The sequence below is a fragment of the Caretta caretta genome, chromosome 1, assembly GCF_965140235.1.
Source record: "Caretta caretta isolate rCarCar2 chromosome 1, rCarCar1.hap1, whole genome shotgun sequence".
Lineage (NCBI taxonomy): Eukaryota > Metazoa > Chordata > Testudines > Cheloniidae > Caretta > Caretta caretta.
The window spans coordinates 208,847,418-208,869,775 of record NC_134206.1 but is presented as its reverse complement, the minus strand read 5'-3'; the positions used below and the strand labels follow the sequence as shown (position 1 = coordinate 208,869,775).

General features: G+C 43.6%; 1 protein-coding gene across 7 annotated transcripts in view; it reads left to right on the top strand.

Annotated features, from left to right (window-relative positions):
• The window catches only part of SPAG17 (sperm associated antigen 17), a 299,338-nt gene that overhangs the window by 194,131 nt on the left and 82,849 nt on the right, over positions 1–22,358 (top strand). For 6 of the 7 annotated variants that reach the window (XM_048819724.2, XM_048819697.2, XM_048819690.2 and 3 more), the window contains exons 22-23: positions 40–177; positions 12,745–12,858. In XM_048819724.2, coding sequence (XP_048675681.2) covers positions 40–177; positions 12,745–12,858 — 252 coding nt within the window. The remainder of the gene's footprint in view (positions 1–39; positions 178–12,744; positions 12,859–22,358) is intronic. The other variant, XM_048819705.2, reaches the window with a different exon arrangement.

The window sequence follows — 22,358 nt, the reverse complement described above, 5'->3', positions numbered from 1 at the left end:
GCAAGCCATTTACAAATGGCTGTATTTCATTGTTTTCAGGGACAACTTTGGTAAAAATGAAGGTGGTAAAGGATCACCACAGTTTCTTCATTCATATCACAGACCCCAAGAAAAGCTTGATAGAAAGTGAAGGACAAGAAATGATCAACTCTTTGGAAGGGCAGCAGAGTGAGCCAGGTCAGTGGGTCACCATCACTGCTATAAAGAGTAATCATCGAAAATAGTCCACTAATTAGATGCAAGGCATGACATGTTGCAAGTAATGAAATAATTATTTCAATTCTTATTTATAATACCAGGTAAATAAAGTTAGTTTAGTTGAAAACAGATAAATGTACTCTACTGAAGAATGGGAGGATGAACTCACTTTACTGGACATTATTTGAGAAGACTGGAAGGAAATCAAAGCCTGAGTGAACGTCTAGCTTCACTTTCTGTAAGATGCTGAATAGTTTACTTGCTATCATTGCCATTCATCAAGTGCAACAGAATAAGTAGAGTGAATGTGCTATGTTGTAGCTATTATTATTCTGACTAGTACTTTGCTTGAAATGTCATTGGGCTAATGCATGCCTACACTATATCCCATTTGGAGCCCAAAGAAGCTGTAGAGGTGCTCTTCAGTGATCCTTACTGGTGTAACAACCTTTAGGTGGCCGTTAAAAACTGGCCTAAAGTAGAGCAGCCCTACGTTTTCTTACAGGCTGAAGTGCTCCTGGCAGCTCTGGGATTCAGCAGAACACAAAGGTGGCATGCAGCAACCTTCCCTCACCCCCTCCGGTGTTCAGATCAGAGCTCTGGCACACTTGAGGATCTGGGCATGACTAACCACAGGTCCAGCTGGCTCGCTTGATCACCACCACTTTGTTGTGCACAGAGGCAGAGAAGATGTTGTGAGAAGTAATTGTAACTAGGGCTGTCAAGCAATTAACAAAAATAATTATGATTAATTGCATGATTAAAAAAATAATTGTTATTAATCATACGATTAATCACACTGTTAAACAATAATAGAATACCATTTATTTAAATATTTTTGGATGTTTTCTACATTTTCAAATATATTGATTTCAATTATAACACAGAATACAAAGTTTACAGTGCTCACTTTATATTTTATTTTTTATTACAAATATTTGCACTGTAAAAAACAAAAGAAATAGTATTTTTCAATTCACCTAATGTAAATTCATGAAAGTTGAATTTACAAATGTAGAATTAGGTACAAAAATAACTGCATTCAAAAATAAAATAATGTAAAACTTTAGAGCCTACAAGTCCACTCAGTCCTATTTCTTGTTCAGCCAATCACTCAAACAAGTTTGTTTACATTTTCAGGAGATAATGCTGCCTTCTTCTTGTTCACAATGTCACCGGAAAGTGAAAACAGGTGTTCTCATGGCACTGTTGTAGCCAGCGTCGCAAGATATTTACATGCCAGATGTGCTGAAGATTCATATGTCCCTTCATGCTTCAACCACCATTCCAGAGGACATGCATCCATGCTGATGACAGGTTCTGCTCAATAACAATCCAAAGCAGTGCGAAGCGGCACAAGTTCATTTTCATCATCTGAGTCAGATGAGAGAAGAAGGTTGATTTTCTTTTTTTGTGGTTCTGGTTCTGTAGTTTCCACTTCGGAGTGTTGCTCTTTTAAGACTTCTGAAAGCATGCTCCACACCTCATCCCTCTCAGATTTTGGAAGGCACTTCAGATTCTTAAACCTTGGGTCAAGTGATGTAGCTATCTTTAGAAATCTCACACTGGTACCTTCTTTACGTTTTGTGAAATCTGCAGTGAAAGTGTTCTTAAAATGAACATGTGCTAGGTCATCGTCCGAGACTGCTATAACATGAAATATGTGGCAGAATGCAGGTAAAACAGGGTAGGGGACATACAATTCTCCCCAAGGAGTTCAATCACAAATTTAATTAACTCATGGAAGCATGTCCTCTGGAATGGTGGCTGAAGCATGAAGGGGCATACGAATGTTTAGCGTATCTGGCATGTAAATACCTTGCAATGCTGGCTACAAAAGTGCCATGCAAATGCCTGTTCTCACTTTCTGGTGACACTGTAAATAAGAACAGGCCAGCATTATCTCCTGTAGATGTAAACAGACTTGTTCGTTTTAGCGATAGGCTGAACAAGAAATAGGACTGAGTATACTTGTAGGCTCTGAAGTTTTACATTGTTTTGTTTTTGAGTGCAGTTATGTAACACAAAAAATCTACATTTATAAGTTGCACTTTCACAACAAAGAGATTGCACTACAGTACTTGTATGAGGTGAATTAAAAAATACTGTTTCTTTTGTTTATCATTTTCACAGTGCAAATATTTGTAATAAAAATAATAATATAAAGAGAGCAGTGTAAACTTGGTATTCTGTGTTGTAATTCAAATCAATATATTTGAAAATGTAGAAAAACATCCGCAAATATTAATAAATTTCTATTAGTATTCTGATGTTTAACAATGTGATTAAAACTCCGATTAATCACAATTAATTTTTTGAGTTAATCATGTGAGCTAACTGTGATTAATTGACAGCCTTAATTGTAACCCATACTATAGTTTCTATTGCAGGGTGGAGGGGAAAGGAGGCACCCAGAGAGTGGGAAGAGGATCAGAGGTGGTGTCAACAGACAGAGAGGAGCTAAAGGTTAGGGACACTGGGAGAGGGTTGAAGGGAAAATAAGAGCATAAGGCAGAGGGGAAGACACCAGGGGGAAGGGGAATGGGTTCGAGGAGGACATACCAGGAGAAGTCTCATGATCATTGAGACGTGAGAAGTTTTATATTTCTCCTTTGGTCTGTGTTGCTCACATAGTTGTGCAAATGAAACCATACAGAAGCCTACAACTCTGCAATAGTACCTAAAGGTAGCCCCCTCCTCGGGCACGTGTAATCCCCAATGGAGATCCCCTTATTCCACTCTTGTTGTGAGCTCAGTGACCCAATTTAGGGCTAATGAGCCCCTGGATTTTTTGCAGTCAGTGCCTCCACCTAGTGGCCATATGCATGAACTAATAGATAACAGCTCCCCCCTGCTGGAGCCTTTCACTGCTGTATATAGCTACACTCTTCAGTATGGATGCAGCCTGCTTTTCACTGGGGTGTGTGGCTACGTGTACCCTATATGATACCACAAGTGTAGACAATGCCTGTGTGAGTTACATAAATTTCAGCTCACATCTATGTAACCAAGGAACTGTCCCACACAATACTATTACTTTATAGATTTGATTATTATAATTATATACAGTGATTATTATAATTATATGTACACCATAACATGAACATAACCCATAAAAAACCCTAAGCACTAGAAAGCATGGGAAAGATCATTTAAGGTATTTTGAATAAGTATTGTTTTAACCTTTCAGTTCATGCATTTGGTTAATGATAATATCAATATGTAAACATTCACTTTATATTTTTATTACACATTCAAAAATACATTAAAAGAACATTACTGGGAAAATTATTAAATACTGAAAAATTAGGAGATGCCAGAATTAAGGTTGCTGCTGCCTCATTCAGTGCACAAGATGAACAGTGTTCATTAATTCCGTATTTTGTTTTCTACTTATTTTTCAGTGTGTGGCCCCAGGCCTTATTTACTATTCAAACCCTGCTCTGAAAACAGAATTATTAATTTCCTAATAGCATTTTCTATTACACTTATTGTTATAGTATCAGTATTTCACAAACATAGATGAATTTATGTTCACAGTGCTCCTGTCAGATGAGGAGGTGGTATTATCCTCATTTTACAGATGGGAAACAGAGGCACAGAGAAATCAAGCTCAAAAATACCCACTAATTTGGGCACTCAATCAGAGACACCTAGGACCTGATTTTTCAGAGTACTTAGCAGTATACAGCACTTTATATTTTCAAAGCACAGCTCCCATTGACTTCAGGTGTACCTGGGAGTTGTAAGATTGAAAGGGGATCAATTTGTGAATTTGCCATGCATGGTGCCAGTTAGATTTTAAAGCTGAACTCTAACAAACTAGGTTTACCAATATATAATGGAATCAAATGGGATAACCCTTTTTTATTGCGTCCAGAGAGCGTTGGCTTATTAGTTGAACGCTGGGTTCTTGGTAGGTCAAATTTTAACTTGAACAGTATTTCTCAGATCAGGACCCTTGCTATTCTTTACCAACCAACAATGCGTTAATTCATCCAGAACAAACAGTTGACCACACAAATGTAGATGAAACCAGTTGTGTGTACTACATGTACAATACATTCTCGCAAGTGATCATCACAGACTAAAGTTGAGGTTCAGCCGTTCTATCCAAGAATAAGGCAAATTCCCAAGATTTCTAATTACATTTACTTACAATTCTTAATACCTAACATATTTATCATACTTCCAAGGATGTATTTATCTTTAAGACACTTTGAAGAGTGTGATTAGTAAATTTGAATGGATCGGTTCAAAAGGGACAGGTTTAGAATATTAAAAGCTATTGCTTAAAGTAATTGTTTTCAATCTCTCTTAGGCCATTTTGTTTGGACTTATATAGGAGTTAGAATCTAAAATATGGTTACTTGACGTCTCACTAGAGCAGGGGTGGCCAACCTGAGCCTGAGAAGGAGCCAGAATTTACCAGTGAACATTGCCAAAGAGCCACAGTAATACGTCAGCAGCCCCTCATCTGCTAACCCCCTCCAGCCTCCAGCACCTCCCTCCCACTGGCAGGCCCGCCGATCAGCGCCTCCCCCTCCCTCCCCACACCTCCTGCCCACCGCAATCAATTGTTTTGCAGTGTGCAGGAGGCTCTGGTGGAGAGTGGGGAGGAGCGAGGTATGGCAGGCTCGGGAGAAGGGGCAGGGGCCTTGGGGAAAGGGGTGGAGTGGTGGCAGGACCTGGGGCAGAGCAGGGGGTTGAGCAGTGAGCACCCCACACCACATTGGAAAGCTAGCATCTGTAGCTCCAGCCTCGGAGTCAGCGCCTATGCAAGGAGCCGCATATTAACTTCTGAAGAGCCACATGCGGCTCTGGAGCCACAGGTTGGCCACTCCTGCACTAGAGTATAGATTCAACAAGATAACTACGGTCCTTTATGTCAAAGAATAGAAAGGGAAATACAATCATTGAAATGAAATCTCACCACTTCCTGTTACCCTCTTAACCCTGGGACGGGGGGAGAGTCCTTTCCACACATCTGGGACGGGCATCGGTCGCTTGCACTTAGGATTCTGCACTTTCTTGTGTTGGGTTCAGTCAGTTCTCTTCATCACGTGGTGTCTTCAGTTTATATACCCAAGTTTCAGGGCTCATAGGAGGGAGCCAACCACATATTGCTATTGGACCCATGCCAAGTGAGAGCTTGTTTTAGCTCTTTCAGTTTCTTGCTGCTTCCATTGGTATCCAGTAGATGGCATTCATGTATAACAAATTTCTTTAATCCTTTTCATATGAGCAGCTTTTTAAATTTGGTTCATTTTAAGGATTGAATATCATTATTAGCTCCTACTATCAACTGGAATCTCCCCTTTTAAGCAATATGTCTTAATATCCCAAAGTTATACCCTGTTTTATATCTTTTAACATTTCTTCTTCTTTGCGCTAGACAATTCCTATTACTTCTAGAGTGCAACAATTATTTACAATGAAAGCAAACAAAATCAATATAATCTTCTAAATTTGGAGGACATACTCTATCACAGAAACATACACTTTAAGGTCAGAAGGGACCATTATGATCACCTAGTCTGACCTCCTGCACCATGCAGGCCACAGAATCTCACCCACCAACTCCTGTAACAAACCCCTAACTTATGTCTGAGCTATTGAAGTCCTCAAATTGTGGTTTAAAGACGTCAAGGTGCAGAGAATCCTCCAGCTAGTGACCCGTGCCCCACGCTGCAGAGGAAAGCAAAAAACCCCCAGGGCCTCTGCCAATCTCCCCTGGTGGAAAATTCCTTCCCGACCCCAAATATGGCGATCAGCTAAACCCTGAGCATGTGGGCAAGACTCACCAGCCAGACACCCAGGAAAGAATTCTCTGTAGTAATTCAGATCCTACCCCATCTAAAATCCATCACAGGCCATTGGGCATGTCTACAGCGAGTAGTCGAAGATCAATTAATTGCCAAAATTAGGCTATACCATCATATCATCTCCTCCATAAACTTATCAAGCTTTGTCTTGAAGCCAGATATGTCGTTTGCCCCCACTGCTTCCCTTGGAAGGCTGTTCCAGAACTTCACTCCTCTGATGGTTAGAAACCTTCATCTAATTTCAAGTCTAAACTTCCCAAAGGCCAGTTTATATCCATTTGTTCTTGTGTCACATTGGTACTGAGCTTAAATAATTCTTCTCCCTCCCTGGTATTTATCCTTCTGATATATTTATAGATAGCAATCACATTTCCTCTCAGCCTTCTTTTAGTTAGGCTAAACAGCCAAGCTCATTGAGTCTCCTTTCATAAGACAGGTTTTCCATTCCTCAGATCATCCTAGTAGCCCTTCTCTGTACCTGTTCCAGTTTGAATTCATTCTTCTTAAACATGGGAGACCAGAACTGCACACAATATTCCAGATGAGATCTCACCAGTGCCTTGTATAATGGTGCTAACACCTCCTTATCTCTACTGGAAATACCTCGCCTGTTGCATCCCAAGACCGCATTAGTTTTTTTGACAGCCATATCACATTGGCGGCTCATAGTCATCCTGTGATCGACCAATACTCCGAGGTCCATCTCCTCCTCTGTTACTTCCAAGTAATGTGTCCCCAGTTTATAACAGAAATTCTTGTTATTAATCCCTAAATGCACTTCTCACTATTAAATTTTATCCTATTACTATTACTCCAGTTTACAAGGTCATCCAGATCTTCCTGTATGATATCCCAGTCCTTCTCTGTATTGGCAATACCTCCCAGCTTTGTGTCATCCGCAAACTTTATTAGCACATTCCCACTTTTTTGTGCCAAGGTCAGTAAGAAAAAGATTAAATAAGATTCGTCCCAAAACCGATCCCTGAGGAACTCCACTAGTAACCTCCTTCCAGTCTGACAGTTCACCCCTCAGCGTGACCCGCTGTAGTCTCCCCTTTAACCAGTTCCTTATCCACCTTTCAATTTTCATATTGATCCCCATCTTTTCCAATTTAGCTAATAATTTTCCATGTGGAACCGTATCAAATGCTTTACTGAAATCGAGGTAAATTAGATCTACTGCGTTCCCTTTGTCAAAAAAATCTGTTACTTTCTCAAAGAAGGAGATCAGGTTGGTTTGACATGATCTACCTTTTGTAAAGCCATGTTGTATTTTGTCCCAGTTACCATTGACTCAATGTCCTTAGCTACTTTCTCCTTCAAAATTTTTTCCAAGACCTTGCATACTACAGATGTCAAACTAACGGGCCTGTAGTTACCCGGATCACATTTTTTACCTTTCTTAAAAATAGGAACTATGTTAGCAATTCTCCAGTCATAAGGTACAACCCCTGAGTTTACAGATTCATTAAAAATTTTTGCTAACAGGCTTGCAATTTCATGTGCCAGTTCCTTTAATATTCTTGGATGAAGATTATCCAGGGGCCCTGATTTAACCCCATTAAGCTGTTCGAGTTTGGCTTCTACCTCGGATGTGGTAATATCTACTTCCATATCCTCTTTCCCATTTGTCGTCCTACCATTATCCCTACGCTCCTCATTAGCCTCGTTAAAGACTTTGGCAAAGTATTTGTTTAGATATTGGCCATGCCTAGATTATCCTTAACCTCTACTCCATCCTCAGTGTTAAGCAGTCCCACTTCTTCTTTTTTTGTTTTCTTCTTATTTATATGGCTATAGAACCTTTTACTGTTGCTTTTAATTCCCTTTGCCAGGTCCAACTCTACATGGCTTTTGGCCTTTCTCACTTTATCCCTACATGTTCTGACCTTGGTAAGGTAGCTTTCCTTGCTAATCCTGCCCATCTTCCACTCCTTGTAGGCTTTCTGCATTTTCTTAATCACCTCTCTGAGATGCTTGCTCATCCAGCTTGGTCTACAATTCCTGCCTATGAATTTTTTCCCCTTTCTTGGGTTGCAGGCTTCTGATAGTTTCTGCAACTTTGACTTGAAGTAATCCAGGCCTCCTCCACCTTTAGATCCACAAGTTTTTCAATCCAATCCACTTCCCTAAATAATTTCCTTAATTTTTTAAAGTTAGCCTTTTTGAAATCAAAAACCCTAGTCACAGATCTATTTTTGTTTATCCTTCCATTTAGTTTGAACTGAATTAGCTCATGATCGCTCGAACCAAGGTTGTCCCCTACAATAATTTCTTCTATGAGGTCCTCACTGCTCACCAAAACCAAATCTAAAATTGCATCCTCTCTTGTCAGTTCAGCAATTACTTGGTGAAGGAATCCATCAGCTGTCGTATCCAGGAAAATCTGAGCCCTATTATTATTACTAGCACTTATCCTCCAGTCTATATCTGGGAAGTTAAGTCTCCCATGATCATACAATTCCCATTAGTATTTACTTCTTTAAAAACATGAAAGAGGTCTCTATCCATATCCACATCGGATCCTGGCGGTCTATAGCACACCCCAAGCACTATCCCAGGGCAGGCTCTAGTAGCTTTCTTCCCCAATGTGATTTTTGCCCAGACAGACTCTATCTTATCCATTCCATCACTTCTTATTCTTTACAGTCTACCTCATCACTGATATACAATGCTACTCCACCACCTTTGCCTTTATTTCTGTCTTTCCTAAACAGCACATACCCTTCAATACCAGTACTCCAGTCATGACTACTATTCCACCATGTTTCTGTTATCCCTATAATAACTGGTTTCACTTCCTGCACCAGTAACTCTAGTTCCTCCATTTTATTACCTAGGCTCCTCGCATTAGTGTACATAGAATCATAGAATCATAGAATATAAGGGTTGGAAGGGACCCCAGAAGGTCATCTAGTCCAACCCCCTGCTCGAAGCAGGACCAAATCCCAGTTAAATCATCCCAGCGAGGGCTTTGTCAAGCCTGACCTTAAAAACCTCTAAGGAAGGAGATTCTACCACCTCCCTAGGTAACGCATTCCAGTGTTTCACCACCCTCTTAGTGAAAAATTTTTTCCTAATATCCAATCTAAACCTCCCCCACTGCAACTTGAGACCATTACTCCTCGTTCTGTCATCTGCTACCATTGAGAACAGTCTAGAGCCATGTGTTCCAGACCCCTAATCATTTTTGTTGCCCTAATCATTTTGTTACAAACATCTTAATTTTTGCCGTTTGGCTTTGCTCACATTCTTTACCCAATTGGGCACAGACATTCTACCGCCAATATTACCTATTAGATTGGTATGTACACTGCCCTTCCGCCTTATGTCCATTCTCCTACCCAAGGTTGTATCCTTTCTTACTTCGTTTTCTTCCCTTTCAAAGAGAATAACTGGCGTGGAGTTTGCCTGGACATCTCCCAACCATCTCCCCCAAATTTCCAGTTTAAAGCTTTCTTAATCAGTTGTGCCATCCTCCATCCTAGAAGTCTATTTCCCTCCTTACTCAGGTGAAGTCCATCCCAAGAGAACTGTCCTCTGTCCATGAATGCTTCCCAGTGGCCATACATCCCAAAGCCCTCCTTCTAGCACCACTGCCTGAGCCATCTGTTGAGCATCATAATCTTGTCACACCTTTGTGGCCCTTCTCCAGGAACAGGCAGAATCCCACTGAAGATCACCTGAGCCTCGATTTCCTTTAGTGTCTTCCTTTCTGGCATACTCTCCCTTGATATGTTCCAGCGAGAATCTACCCGTATCATTTGTTCCCACATGAAGGATAATCAATGGATTCTTTCCCGCTCCCGTTAGGATCCTCTTCAGCCTCAGGTCCACATCCTGTATCTTAGCACCCGGCAGACAGCATATCCTTCTGTTCTCTGGATCAGGTCTTGTTACAGGCCTGTCTGTTCTTCTCAGTAAGGAGTCCCCAGTCACGTAGACCTGCCTTTTCCTGGCGATGGTGCGATTCTCCAGTTTATCCCCTGTTCCATCTGGCCGCAAGTCCTCTCAATTCCTATTGTCCCTTGCAATCCTCTGCAACCCATCCCGTATCCTCCTGGGGCTCATATTTGGTGTTATCTCCATTGACTCTTGCCCTCTTCCAAAAGAACTATCTGATCTTCTCTTTTTCCTTGCCCTCTCTCCTTCAGTGACCAGCTGCTGTTCCCCTTCTTCATTTTCCAACTCTGCAAACCTGTTCCTGAGCTCTATTTCTCCTTCACTGCCCCATCTTTTCCTCTGCCTGGTTCTGCTAGTCACATGCTTCCACTGTCCACTTTCCTCATCCAGCAGTATCCCCTCAGAGTTCTTCAGTCCTGCTTCCATCTGCAAGTCTGAGCTTTTCCCTTCATCCTTTGCATGTCTTTGCTCCATCATCTGCTCAAACCCCCTTCTAAACTCAAGCAGAGTCTCCCCCTGCATCTCCAATCCTAGGATCTTCTCTTCCATCAGCTCTATCAGGCGGTACTTCATGCAGACAAAATTAGTTACAGGTACCCCCTCCAGGATCATGTACATGCCACAGCTTCTACATCCATTTATCTTCATAGTGTCTTCCACTACTTGGGTCACTACCACTGCTGCCTCTGTGTCTGTCATAGCCTTCTCACTTAAGTCCTGTTAGTCTGAGAAACACAAACCAAACCAAAACACCCACCCACAGCAAAACAAACCCCCAATGAGCATGAAAACACTGCCAGAACACCACACACTCACTTCACTAGCCTGTCTGTTCCTTTGCCTGGCTCTTAGTCTTCCCCCACAAATTCCCCTTTCAGACTCCCACTCAAACTCCCGTTTACAGCTCTGTTTGCTGGGTCCTGTGCCGTTGCAGCTGCCTACATATTCTTTGGTTATACATAAGCATTTCACAGTATTTAGAATTTACAATAGAACAAGAGATGTTTTCCACATACAGAAGGATGTAGATCTGGCTCACAAGGCAAACAAAGGTGCAGTTTCTAGTCTGGGATGAAAGACAGATTATCTCTGGTGTATTTGATTTACAAAGAAAATCATGTGTATATATATATGGTGCGGTATAGTCAACACCTGCCCCAGTGTTCAAGTCCTTGCTCCAGAGCATGGGAACGTTAGCGCTTCTCCACTAAAAGGTCACCAGAATTTTTTAACGTAGGCAAAATAACTGCATTTTTCCCTAGCCTCACTCTCCAAAACAGCTGAACTGTTTGGCTGAAATGTTCCAAAAAAATTTCATTCCAAACAGTCAAAGGTTGACAGAGTTATAAGCAACTGAAAACAGGGTCTTATAACGGGAAGCATTGGGCAACTTTATAGGTGGCGCTGCCAGCTCCTCTGAAAAGGATCTCTGGTTTCCTTTACCTTTTCTTTTCTGGTTGTAATACAAGGTGATGGGTTTTGACATAAAGGGCCCTAAATTGTTTGGTAACCATCAGTTACCTCTCTCCATGTGAACATAGCAATTAAGATCAGCTGAGATGTTTGAGCTAGCAGGTTAATGGGTTGAACAGGAGGAGGTTGCTGGAAAGGTGGCGTTCTTGATTCTGTTTTTCTCCTCTCTTGGTTTGACAGAATTTGGGTCTGTTGATCTTCAGTGATTGCTTATCGGTTTTTCCAGGATTTTAAGGAAAGGATGATTGGAAGGGTGTAAATGGGGACAAATGCTCAGTCCTTCTGTTTTGCATGGGTGGGGAATTTTTTAATCAGCTACTGTAGCTGTCTATAATTTTTGTAATAAAAGTAGACAACGTGCACCTATAAGCTAGGATAGGACCTTTTAAAAAATCTAAATATATAACTAAAATAATAGAAGATTATTAAGCAAAACAATTACCAGAAAAACCTGACTGTTCCTGTCTTTTTAAAGTATCCCATTCTATGAGTGCACAAGGATGATTCAATTAAACAATGGTACTTACATTTAAAACACATTTTTAAAAATACTATTTAACATATTACATAATTCATCTTAATAAGAGGTTATAGGTTATATATTTCAACTTCACTTTAAAAAGTGTTGGATAATTTTATGATGACTAATAATTATACATCCTGATGTTTGATCACATTTCATGCTTCAGGACTTCAGCTAGTTGCTTTGGGGATTAGGAAGGAATTTTTTTCATTAATATACAGCATTTTGCATCTAGCTAGAAGTATTTTTGAACTTGTTTTGTTTTGTCTTTCTTTAAACCATCAAGTATAAGCCATGCTTAGATAATGGAGTAGATGAACCAATGGTCTGATCCAGTAGTGCAATTAAGGACAGCAAATCCTTTCTTTTTATTTATTCAGGCAAAAGACTCATTGAAGTCAGTGGAGCTGCTCCTTACTTATCCTGATATATATAAGGGTAGAATTTGGCCCTAAACTGTTTGCAAAAGGATCCTATGTGATAGGATGTAGGTTAACGAAGGATTTGGAAAAGTTTGTGAGGTTGATCCCTGAGTTGCTCTGCATGTTACACCATTCGTGAGGTAGCAAATCCATGCCTGCACATATAAAAATGACATGGCTGTCAGCTAAGCTGCATATGCAGAATAGGGGAAGGAGCCGAGGATGTTTGGCTCCAGTAACACAAAGAGACTGGTTGTCACTATTAGTAGGGGGTTTACACAGTCCAACCACAAGTAGGTAATGGTGCACATAGTAGCCAATAGATTACAGTTCAGCAATTCATATATGTATTTTTTTTCCTCTTTAAATCCACATTTGTCTTCTTTTTTTCTTTTTTAAGGAAAATTAATAAATCAAAAGAAAGCTGTGAGCAAGTTTGGATCTTTTTCAGCCACTTTGCAAAATGGAATCCAGCTGTCCTTGAGCTACTATGGAGCTACAGGAAAAGCAGCAGGTAAAGCAAGCAGACAGAAGAAGATATTTGAGAGCCCACAGTGGGAGTTCTTATATCTTTCATACACCACTCAATAATCTGTTGCATCCAGCCCTGACTTTTTTAACATAGTGGGGAATTTTCACCAGGAGTTGAGCTGAGGTTACATTGTCAAATATATGTTATGATTCAAATTTCAAAATGAAAGGAGGTCTCTGCACTTTTTTACTTATGTGAAAACAGACCAGTGTAGTAAGAAAATCCCGAGTATTTTTATTAACTAGCTTAGCAAAACCTGCAAATTAGTTTGAGCCAAAGAAAATGTGATTTGCTAAGGAATCTTCTTGGTTTTCCAAGAAATAATATTTTTCTTAATTTACATAGGTGATTATGGAAATTCTCATTTTGTGTCAGGCCATGTGTACACATAATGAGGAATTTCTGTCAGACTTTCAATAAATATATTCACCAGCTGGAAGCAATTGCTTCATAACCCACAAAGAAAACACCAAGAGCTAATAAGAAAATCTTTTTTCATTTAAGACGTCACTGAAAATATCACACACCTGAAAGTGAACCCCCCCTCTGATCAGAAAATAATTTCAGCATTTTTCACCCTTTAAACTATGAAAACATTTAATCAGATGTTTCTCTGTGTGGGTTGTGGTAAGCCATTTGTCTGAGTATACATTCAGTTTCAGTTCTTCCAAGACATTTTCCCCAAGAATTACTAAAAATGTACTTCTTATCTTGTGCTAAAATAGTATCCATACTGTAGTGGACTGTGAAAATTCACATTACATCTTTAAAAAACAGAGAAGCATCTTATTAAACAATTAAATATTCTTTTGTATACATGATGGTAATTTTGATTGCGGTACAGCAGCCATTCCCAACCATAGGTCTGCATGCCATTTCTGGTGTTCAGGCTTCTGCGTCACATACTCTAAAGTTCCCCACTCTACCTTAATGATAGGCCTCCCTGCTGAGTCTCAGGGTATGTCTACGCTACGAAATAAGGTCGAATTTATAGAAGTCGTTTTTTAGAAATCATTTTTATATAGTCAATTGTGTATGTCCCCACACAAAATGCTCTATGTGCATTAAGTGCATTAACTTGGCAGAGTGCTTCCACAGTACCGAGGCTAGCGTCGACTTCCAGAGCATTGCACTGTGGGTAGCTATCCCACAGTTCCCACAGTCTCCGCCACCCATTGGAATTCTGGGTTGAGTTCCCAATGCCTAATGGGGCAAAAACATTATCACGGGTGGTTCTGGGTACATGTCGTCAGGCCCTCCATCCATGAAAGCAACGGCAGACCATCGTTTCGCACCTTTTTTCCTGAGTTACCTGTGCAGACGCCATACCACGGCAAGCTTGGAGCCCGCTCAGCTCACTGTCACCATAAGTCTCCTGGCTGCTGTCAAACGCGGTACTGCATTGCTATACAGCAGCAACCCATTGCCTTATGGCAGCAGACAGTGCAATAGGCCTGATAGCCATCGTCGTCATGTCCGAGGTGCTCCTGACCGTCTCAGTAAGGTCAGTCAGGAGCGCCTGGGCAGACATGGGTGCAGAGACTAAAATAGGAGTGACTCGACCAGGTCATTCTCTTTAGTCCTGCCGGCAGTCCTATTGTACCGTCTCATGGCGAGCAGGCAGGAGATGAGGATGGCTAGCAGTCCTATTGCACCATCTTCTGCCAAGCAGGCAGGAGATGAGGCTGGCTAGCAGTCCTACTGCACCATCTGCTGCCAGCCAAAGATGTAAAAGATAGAGTGGATCAAAACAAGAAATACACCAGATTTGTTTTGTATTCATTTGTTCCCCCCTCCCTCCCTCCGTGAAATCAACAGCCGAAAATCATTTCGGTGAGGTCTGTCAGGGGCACCTTGAAAAGTTTAATGGAGATTCAGTCATGCCTGAAATACCAGGGGGAGGGATAGCTCAGTGGGTTGAGCATTGGCCTGCTAAACCCAGGGTTTTGAGTTCAATCCTTGAGGGGGCCATTCTGTGTGACAGTTGTTTTTGTTTCTCCTTGATGTAAAGCCACCCCCTTTGTTGACTTTAATTCCCTATAAGCCAGCCCTGTAAGCCATATTGTCAGTCGCCCCTCCCTCCGTCAGAGCAACGGCAGACAATCGTTCTGCACCTTTTTTCTGTTACAGACACCATACCGCAGCAAGCATGGAGCCTGCTCAGATCACTTTGGCAGTTAGGAGCACATTAAACACCACACACATTATCCAGCAGTATATGTAGCACCATAACCTGGCAAAGCAAAACCGGGCGAGTAGGTGACCTCAGTGCGGTGACAAGAGTGATGAGGACATGGACACAGACATCTCTCAAAGCACGGGCCCTGGCAATGTGGGCATCATGGTGCTAATGGGGCAGGTTCATGCGGTGGAACGCCGATTCTGGGCCCGGAAAACAAGCACAGACTGGTGGGACCACATAGCTTTACAGGTCTGTGAAGATTCCCAGTGGCTGCGAAACTTTCGCATGCGTAAGGGCACTTTCATGGAACTTTGTCACTTGCTTTCCCCTGCCCTGAGACACAAGAATACCAAGATAAGAGCAGCCCTCACATTTGAGAAGCGAGTGGCAATAGCCCTGTGGAAGCTTGCAACGCCAGACAGCTACCGGTCCGTTGGGAATCTATTTGGAGTGGGCAAATCTACTGTGGGGGCTGCTGTGATGCAAGTAGCCAACGCAATCAAAGATCTGCTGATATCAAGGGTATTTCCTCTGGGAAATGTGCAGGTCATAGTGGATGGCTTTGCTGCAATGGGATTCCCTACCTGTGGTGGGGCCATAGACGGAACCCATATTCCTATCTTGGCATCGGAGCACGAAGCCGGCGAGTACATAAAGCGCAACGGGTACTTTTCAATAGTGCTACAAGCACTGGTGGATCACAAGGGACGTTTCACCAACATCAACGTGGAATGGCCGGGAAAGGTACATGACGCTCGCATCTTCAGGAACTCTGGTCTGTTTCAAAAGCTGCAGGAAGGGACTTTATTCCCAGACCAGAAAATAACCGTTGAGGAAGTTGAAATGCCTATAGTTATTCTTGGGGACCCAGCCTACCCCTTAATGCCATGCCTCATGAAGCCATACACAGGCAGCCTGGACAGTAGTCAGGAGCTGTTCAACTACAGGCTGAGCAAATGCAGAATAGTGGTAGAATGTGCATTTGGATGTTTAAAAGTGTGCTGGCGCAGTTTACTGACTCGGTTAGACCTCAGCGAAACCAATATTCCCACTGTTATTACTGCTTGCTGTGCGCTCCACAATTTCTGTGAGAGTAAGGGGGAGACGTTTATGGTGGGGTGGGAGGTTGAGGCAAATCGCCTGGCCGCTGGTTAAGCGCAGCCAGACACCAGGGCAGTTAGAAGAGCACAGGAGGGTGCAGTGCGCATCAGAGAAGCTTTGAAAACCAGTTTCATGACTGGCCAGGCTATGGTGTGAAAGTTCTGTTTGTTTCTCCTTGATGAAACTCCTCTTCACTTGGTTCACTCAACTTCCCTGTAAGCTAACCACCCTCCTCTCCTCCCTTCGATCACCGCTTGCAGAGGCAATAAAGTCATTGTTGCTTCACATTCATGCATTCTTTATTAATTCATCACAGAAATAGGGGGATAACTGCCAAGGTAGCCTGGGAGGGGTGGTGGAGGAGGGAAGGACAAGGCCACACAGCACTTTAAAAGTTTAAAAATTTAAAACTTATTGAATGCCAGCCTTCTATTGCTTGGGCAATCCTCTGGGGTGGAGTGGCTGGGTGGCCGGAGGCCCCCCCCCCACTGCATTCTTGGGCGTCTCGGTGAGGAGGCTATGGAACTTGGAGAGGAGGGCAGTTGGTTACACAGGGGCTGTAGCGGTGGTCTGTGCTCCTGCTGCCTTTCCTGCAGTTCAACCATACGCTGGAGCATAATAGTTTGATCCTCCAGCAGCCTCAGCATTGAATCCTGCCTCCTCTCATCACGCTGCCGCCATCTTTCAGTTTCAGCCCTCTCTTCAGCCTGCCACATACTCTCTTCAGCCCACCACCTCTCCTCCCAGTCATTTTGTGCTTTCCTGCACTCTGACATTGTCTGCGTCCATGCATTCATCTGTGCTCTGTCAGTGTGGGAGGACAGCATGAGCTCAGAGAACATTTCATCACGAGTGCGTTTTTTTCACCTTCTAATCTTTGCTAGCCTCTGGGAAGGAGAAGATCCTGTGATCCTTGAAACACATGCAGCTGGTGGAGGGAAAAAAAGGGACAGTGGTATTTAAAGAGACACATTTTATAGAACAATGGGTACATTCTTTCATGGTAAACCTTGCTGTTAACATTACATACATAGCACATGTGCTTTCGTTACAAGGTCGCATTTTGCCTCCCCCCACAACGTGACTAGCCCCTCCCTCCTCCCCGTGTCTAACAGTGGGGAACATTTCTGTTCAGCCACAGGCAAACAGCCCAGCAGGAACGGCCACCTCTGAATGTCCCCTTAAGAAAAGCACTCTATTTCAACCAGGTGACCATGAATGATATCACTCTCCTGAGGATAACACAGAGAGATAAAAAACGGATGTTGTTTGAACGCCAGCAAACATACCCTGCAATGCTTTGTTCTGCAATGATTCCCGACTACGTACTACTGGCCTGGTGTGGTAAAGTGTCCTACCATGGTGGACGGAATAAGGCTGCCCTCCCAAGAAACCTTTTGCAAAGCCTTTGGGAGTACATCCAGGAGAGCTTTATGGAGCTGTCCCTGGAGGATTTCCGCTCCATCCCCAGACACGTTAACAGACTTTTCCAGTAGCTGTACTGGCCGCGAATGCCAGGGCAAATTAATCATTAAACACCCTTGCTTTTAAACCATGTATACTATTGAAAAAGGTACACTCACCAGAGGTCCCTTCTCCACCTGGCGGGTCCGGGAGGCAGCCTTGGGTGGGTTCAGGGGTACTGGCTCCAGGTCCAGGGTGAGAAACAGTTCCTGGCTGTTGGGAAAACCGGTTTCTCCACTTGCTTGCTGTGAGCTATCTACAACCTCATCATCATCCTCATCTTCCTCATCCTCAAAACCTGCTTCCGTATTGCCTCCATCTCCATTGAAGGAATCAAACAACACGGTTGGGGTAGTGGTGGCTGAACCCCCTAAAATGGCATGCAACTCATCATAGAAGCAGCATGTTTTGGGCTCTGACCTCTCTGGTTTTCTGGTAGGCTTGCCTCAGCTCCTTAAGTTTCACGTGGCACTGCTTCGGGTCCCTGTTATGGCCTCTGTTCTTCATGCCCTGGGAGATTTTGACAAATGTTTTGGCATTTCGAAACTGGAACGGAGTTCGGATAGCACGCATTCCTCTCCGCATACAGCGATCAGATCCCATACCTTCCATTCAGTCCATGCTGGAGCTCTTTTGCGATTCTGGGACTCCATCATGGTCACCTCTGCTGATGACCTCTGCACTCACCGGCAGCTTGCCACACTGGCCAAACAGGAAGTGAAATTCAAAAGTTCACGGGCCTTTTCCTGTCTGCCAGGCCAGTGCATCTGAGTTGAGAGTGCTGTCCAGAGCGGTCACAATGGAGCACTCTGGGATAACTCCTGGAGGCCAATACCATCTAATTGCGTCCACAGTACCCCAAATTCAACCCAGCAAGGCCAATTTTAGCGCTAATCCCCTTGTCAGGGGTGGAGTAAGGAAATCAATTTTAAGAGCCCTTTAAGTTGAAAAAAAGGGCTTCGTCTTTTGGATGGGTGCAGAGTTAAATCGATTTAACGCTGCTAAATTCGACCTCAACTCCTAGTGTAGACCAGGGCTCAGTATGCCACTGTTGTCTGCCTTCCTTTCATTAGTGGAACTTGGGCTGACCAATACCCCAGTCTAACAATCACAAGAGCATCCCAAGCTCTATCCATATCAGGATAGAGTGTGCACAGCAGAATATTGTAATGGGAGGTAGGGCACTGGAAAACACATCTGGTCATTAGCCTGGCTCATCTGATGCTTTAGCCTAGTACATTGATATGGTAGCTCCAAAGGTTGAGAACTACTATTTTATTGCCTAATCATGTTCCCACTGAAGTTAGTAAGAGTTTTACCATTGACCTCAATAGCAGCAGGATCAGGTCCTTACGTAGTGTGTGGTTGGGGATGCAGAAAAGACAAAGGTGAAGTTGAAGGGGCTTCTTCTTTAACACATGACTGGGAACTGTGAATTGTCCAAAAGTGGAGGAGTCTTCCCGAGCCCCCTTTTCTGGCCTTCAAACAATCCCCTGCTCCCCAACACCTCATCATCAGAAGCAAGTTCCCCACAGACCAGGATACACCAAATCAAAGCGGCACCAGACTCTGTTAGAACAACAAACCTGCAGACATATCTCCACTGCTACAATGAGCAATATCCCCCACAACACACCTTTCAAGATCAATGGGTCCTACACATGCCTATCGCAACATGTGTTATACCTCACCCAGTGCACTAAATGCCCCAATAACAACTATGTGAGTGAAACCAGACAATCATTACACTCTTGAATGAACTCGCACAGAAAAATGATAAAAGACAAAAACACATATCACCCATGGGTGAATACTTTTCACAATACGATCAATCCATATATTACCTCTCAATCCTCGTCCTCAAAGGAAACACCTTCAAAAGACAAACCTGGGAGCTTATTACAACAAACAGTAACCCACTAACTCCCCCTTTTTTGTCCTGTGACTGCAGAGGTGTTAACTGGCCACATCACCTTGAATCGTCTCTTACAATTAAGGCTCCATGTCTGACTTCTGCAGCGGCCTGTGCAGCTGGCTGTGGGGCTGCCCGAGCAGATCAGGCAGCCCCTGGGCCTGTCGTGCCAGCTGCTGCTGGGGCACTTTGGGTGTGGGAGGGGATTCAGGGCTGGGGGTTGGGATGCGGGGTGGTGCTTACCTGGTGGGGGGTCGAGGTGAAAGTAGGTCGGTACAGCGTACCGGTAAGAAGTGGCCACCGGTACCGGCACGTACGCAGCTGACCGGGGGGTGGGGGTGGGATAAAAAGGGCAGCTGCCCTGGGGCCCAGCAATGTAAAAGGGCCTGGGGCAGATACTGCAGCAGTGGCCAGAGCCCCAGACCCTTTAAAATCACTGCCGGAGCCCCTGGTGGTGTGGGCCAGGCAGCACGGATAGGCTGACCCCCCCCCAGCCCCGCCCCCTTTCTGCCTGAGGCCGCGCCCATTCCACCCGAGGTCCCACCCCTTCCAGGGGCCTGGAGCCAGGTCCCCCTACTGGTAAGTCTTCTGTGTTACTTTCAGCTCTGTGAGGGGGACACCCCGGAAACAGCCAGCATGTCCCTAGAGCTCCTAGACGGAGGGACCAGGGGGAGCTGCATGGAGCCTGGTAGAGAGCCTGGCAGCCCTGCCAACCCTCCACCCCCAGCACCAGCAGTAGTCCCCGTCCGCGCGCCACCGTCAGGTCCTGCCCCCCAGCACCAGCAGAGGTCCTGGGCCATGCACTGCCCCCCACTTCTCCCCCCCAGCACCAGCGGGGGTCCCAGGCCACCCCCCCACAGCATCCATGGCGCCCCCCCCCCCCCCCGACCACTCTCCCAGAGCACCTGCAGTCCCGCAGCCCAAGTTTTAGCTAGGTGTATATAGTACAGGTCATGAACAGGTCACGGGCCATGAATTTTTGTTTACTGCCCATGACCCGTCCGTGACTTTTACTGAAAATACCCAAAACAAAAACGTAGCCATACTTACAATATATGTTAATTACTTATGCTAAACCATATGTTCCACATTTTATTTAGCTGTGACACTCTGGTCACCTCTCCCAGACCTGAAGAAGACCTTTGTGGAACTAAAAAGCTTGTCACTTTCACCAACAGAAGTTGGTCTAATAAAAGATTACCTCACCCACCTGGTCTCTCCAATTGCTACTTTTCTCTGAAGTCAGGGCATCCATTCTTCTAATGATTGCACAAGTCCATTCCACTTCAGCTGTGTGCACCAGAGTGGGAGATTTTTCCCTTAGCGGCACCTGCTGGGATGGCGCATGCACCCTCTGCTGCCTCATGCCAATGTGTAATAACATAAAGGGTAGATCTGCCCCAGCCTCCCTCAGTTCCTTCTTACTGCTCATGTTGTAGCATGTTGACTTGCTTAGCAAATGTTCTCCTTTCTCCCTTTTCTGTATATAGTTAGTGTATTCATAATAGTTAGTTAGTTAGTAGAGCTTTACAGTAAGTTCCATTTCTTACTTAAAGTGTTGGTTCTCACATATTCTGGATACTGACTCCCAGTACCAGGGCATGCCTCAGTCTTTGGACTTTAAGGCATGCACTGGCTGTAATAAGTCAATGCCAAGGAGTGACCCTCACTCCAGGTTTCTGAAATGCCTTGGGGAGGGTCACTCCCCAAATACATGCTCTGTATGTGTGGACGTAGGGTTTACAACAGGAATAGAGATTCAAATTTTTTCGTATTATGCTGCTGCAAAAAAGGCAAATGTAATTCTGGGGTGTATTAACAGGAGTGTCATATGTAGGACATGGGAGGTAATTGTTCCACTCTAATTGATGCTTGCAAGGTCTCTGCTGGAGCACCGAAACCAGTTTTGGGCACCGCATTTTAAGATGTGGGCAAATTGAAGAGAGGAGGAGAGCAACAAAAATGATAAGAGGTTTAGAAAACCTGATCTATCAGGAAATGTTGAAAGAATTGAGCATGTTTAATCTATAGAAAAGAAGGCTGAAGGGGACTTGATAACAGTCTTCAAACATGTAAAAGGGTATTATAAAGAGAAGTGTGATCAGTTGTTCTTCATATCCATTGAAGGTAGGACAAGAAGTAATGGGTTTAATCCAGAACAGAGATAATTTAGGATTGATATTAGGAAAAATTTTCTAGCTATAAAGATAGTGAAGCACTGGAACAGGTTACCTAGGGAGGTTGTGGAATCCCCATCACTGGAGGTTTTTAAGACCAGGTTGCCAAACACTTGTCAGGGAAGGTCTAGTTATGTTAATCCTACCTCAACACAGGTGGGTGGAGTAGATGAACTCTTGAGGTCCCTTCCAGTCCTACAGTTCTATGATTCTATTAAATCTATCAGGTGTTTTTAAGTAAAAAGGACAGACCATCAGAACAGATCCTTTGCCATGGCAGAATAAAAGCATTATAACTCCAAACTACTGGAGTTAATGGTCAGTCCATGATGAAGTGTAACAACGTCTATATTTTCCCAGATACTAGCTTCAGAACATGTCCAGCTATATGAATATTTCTTAGGTGAAGGAAAGTGGAAAGATTGTCTTTCCCATACATAATAGACTCCGACCTAGAGACATCTCAGAAGCTATGGGACACATCAGTCTTAACCCTCTCTATGGCTAGAGTAGGCCATAGAAGAGGTTTGCGTTTGTTGTCATGAACCCAGTCCCTGGACCTGAGGTCTCTGTTTTTTGTCTTTTAAAAGGTAAAACTTGGTAACTCAAGTTTCTCAAACAAAACCTGATGCATGCATGTATGTGA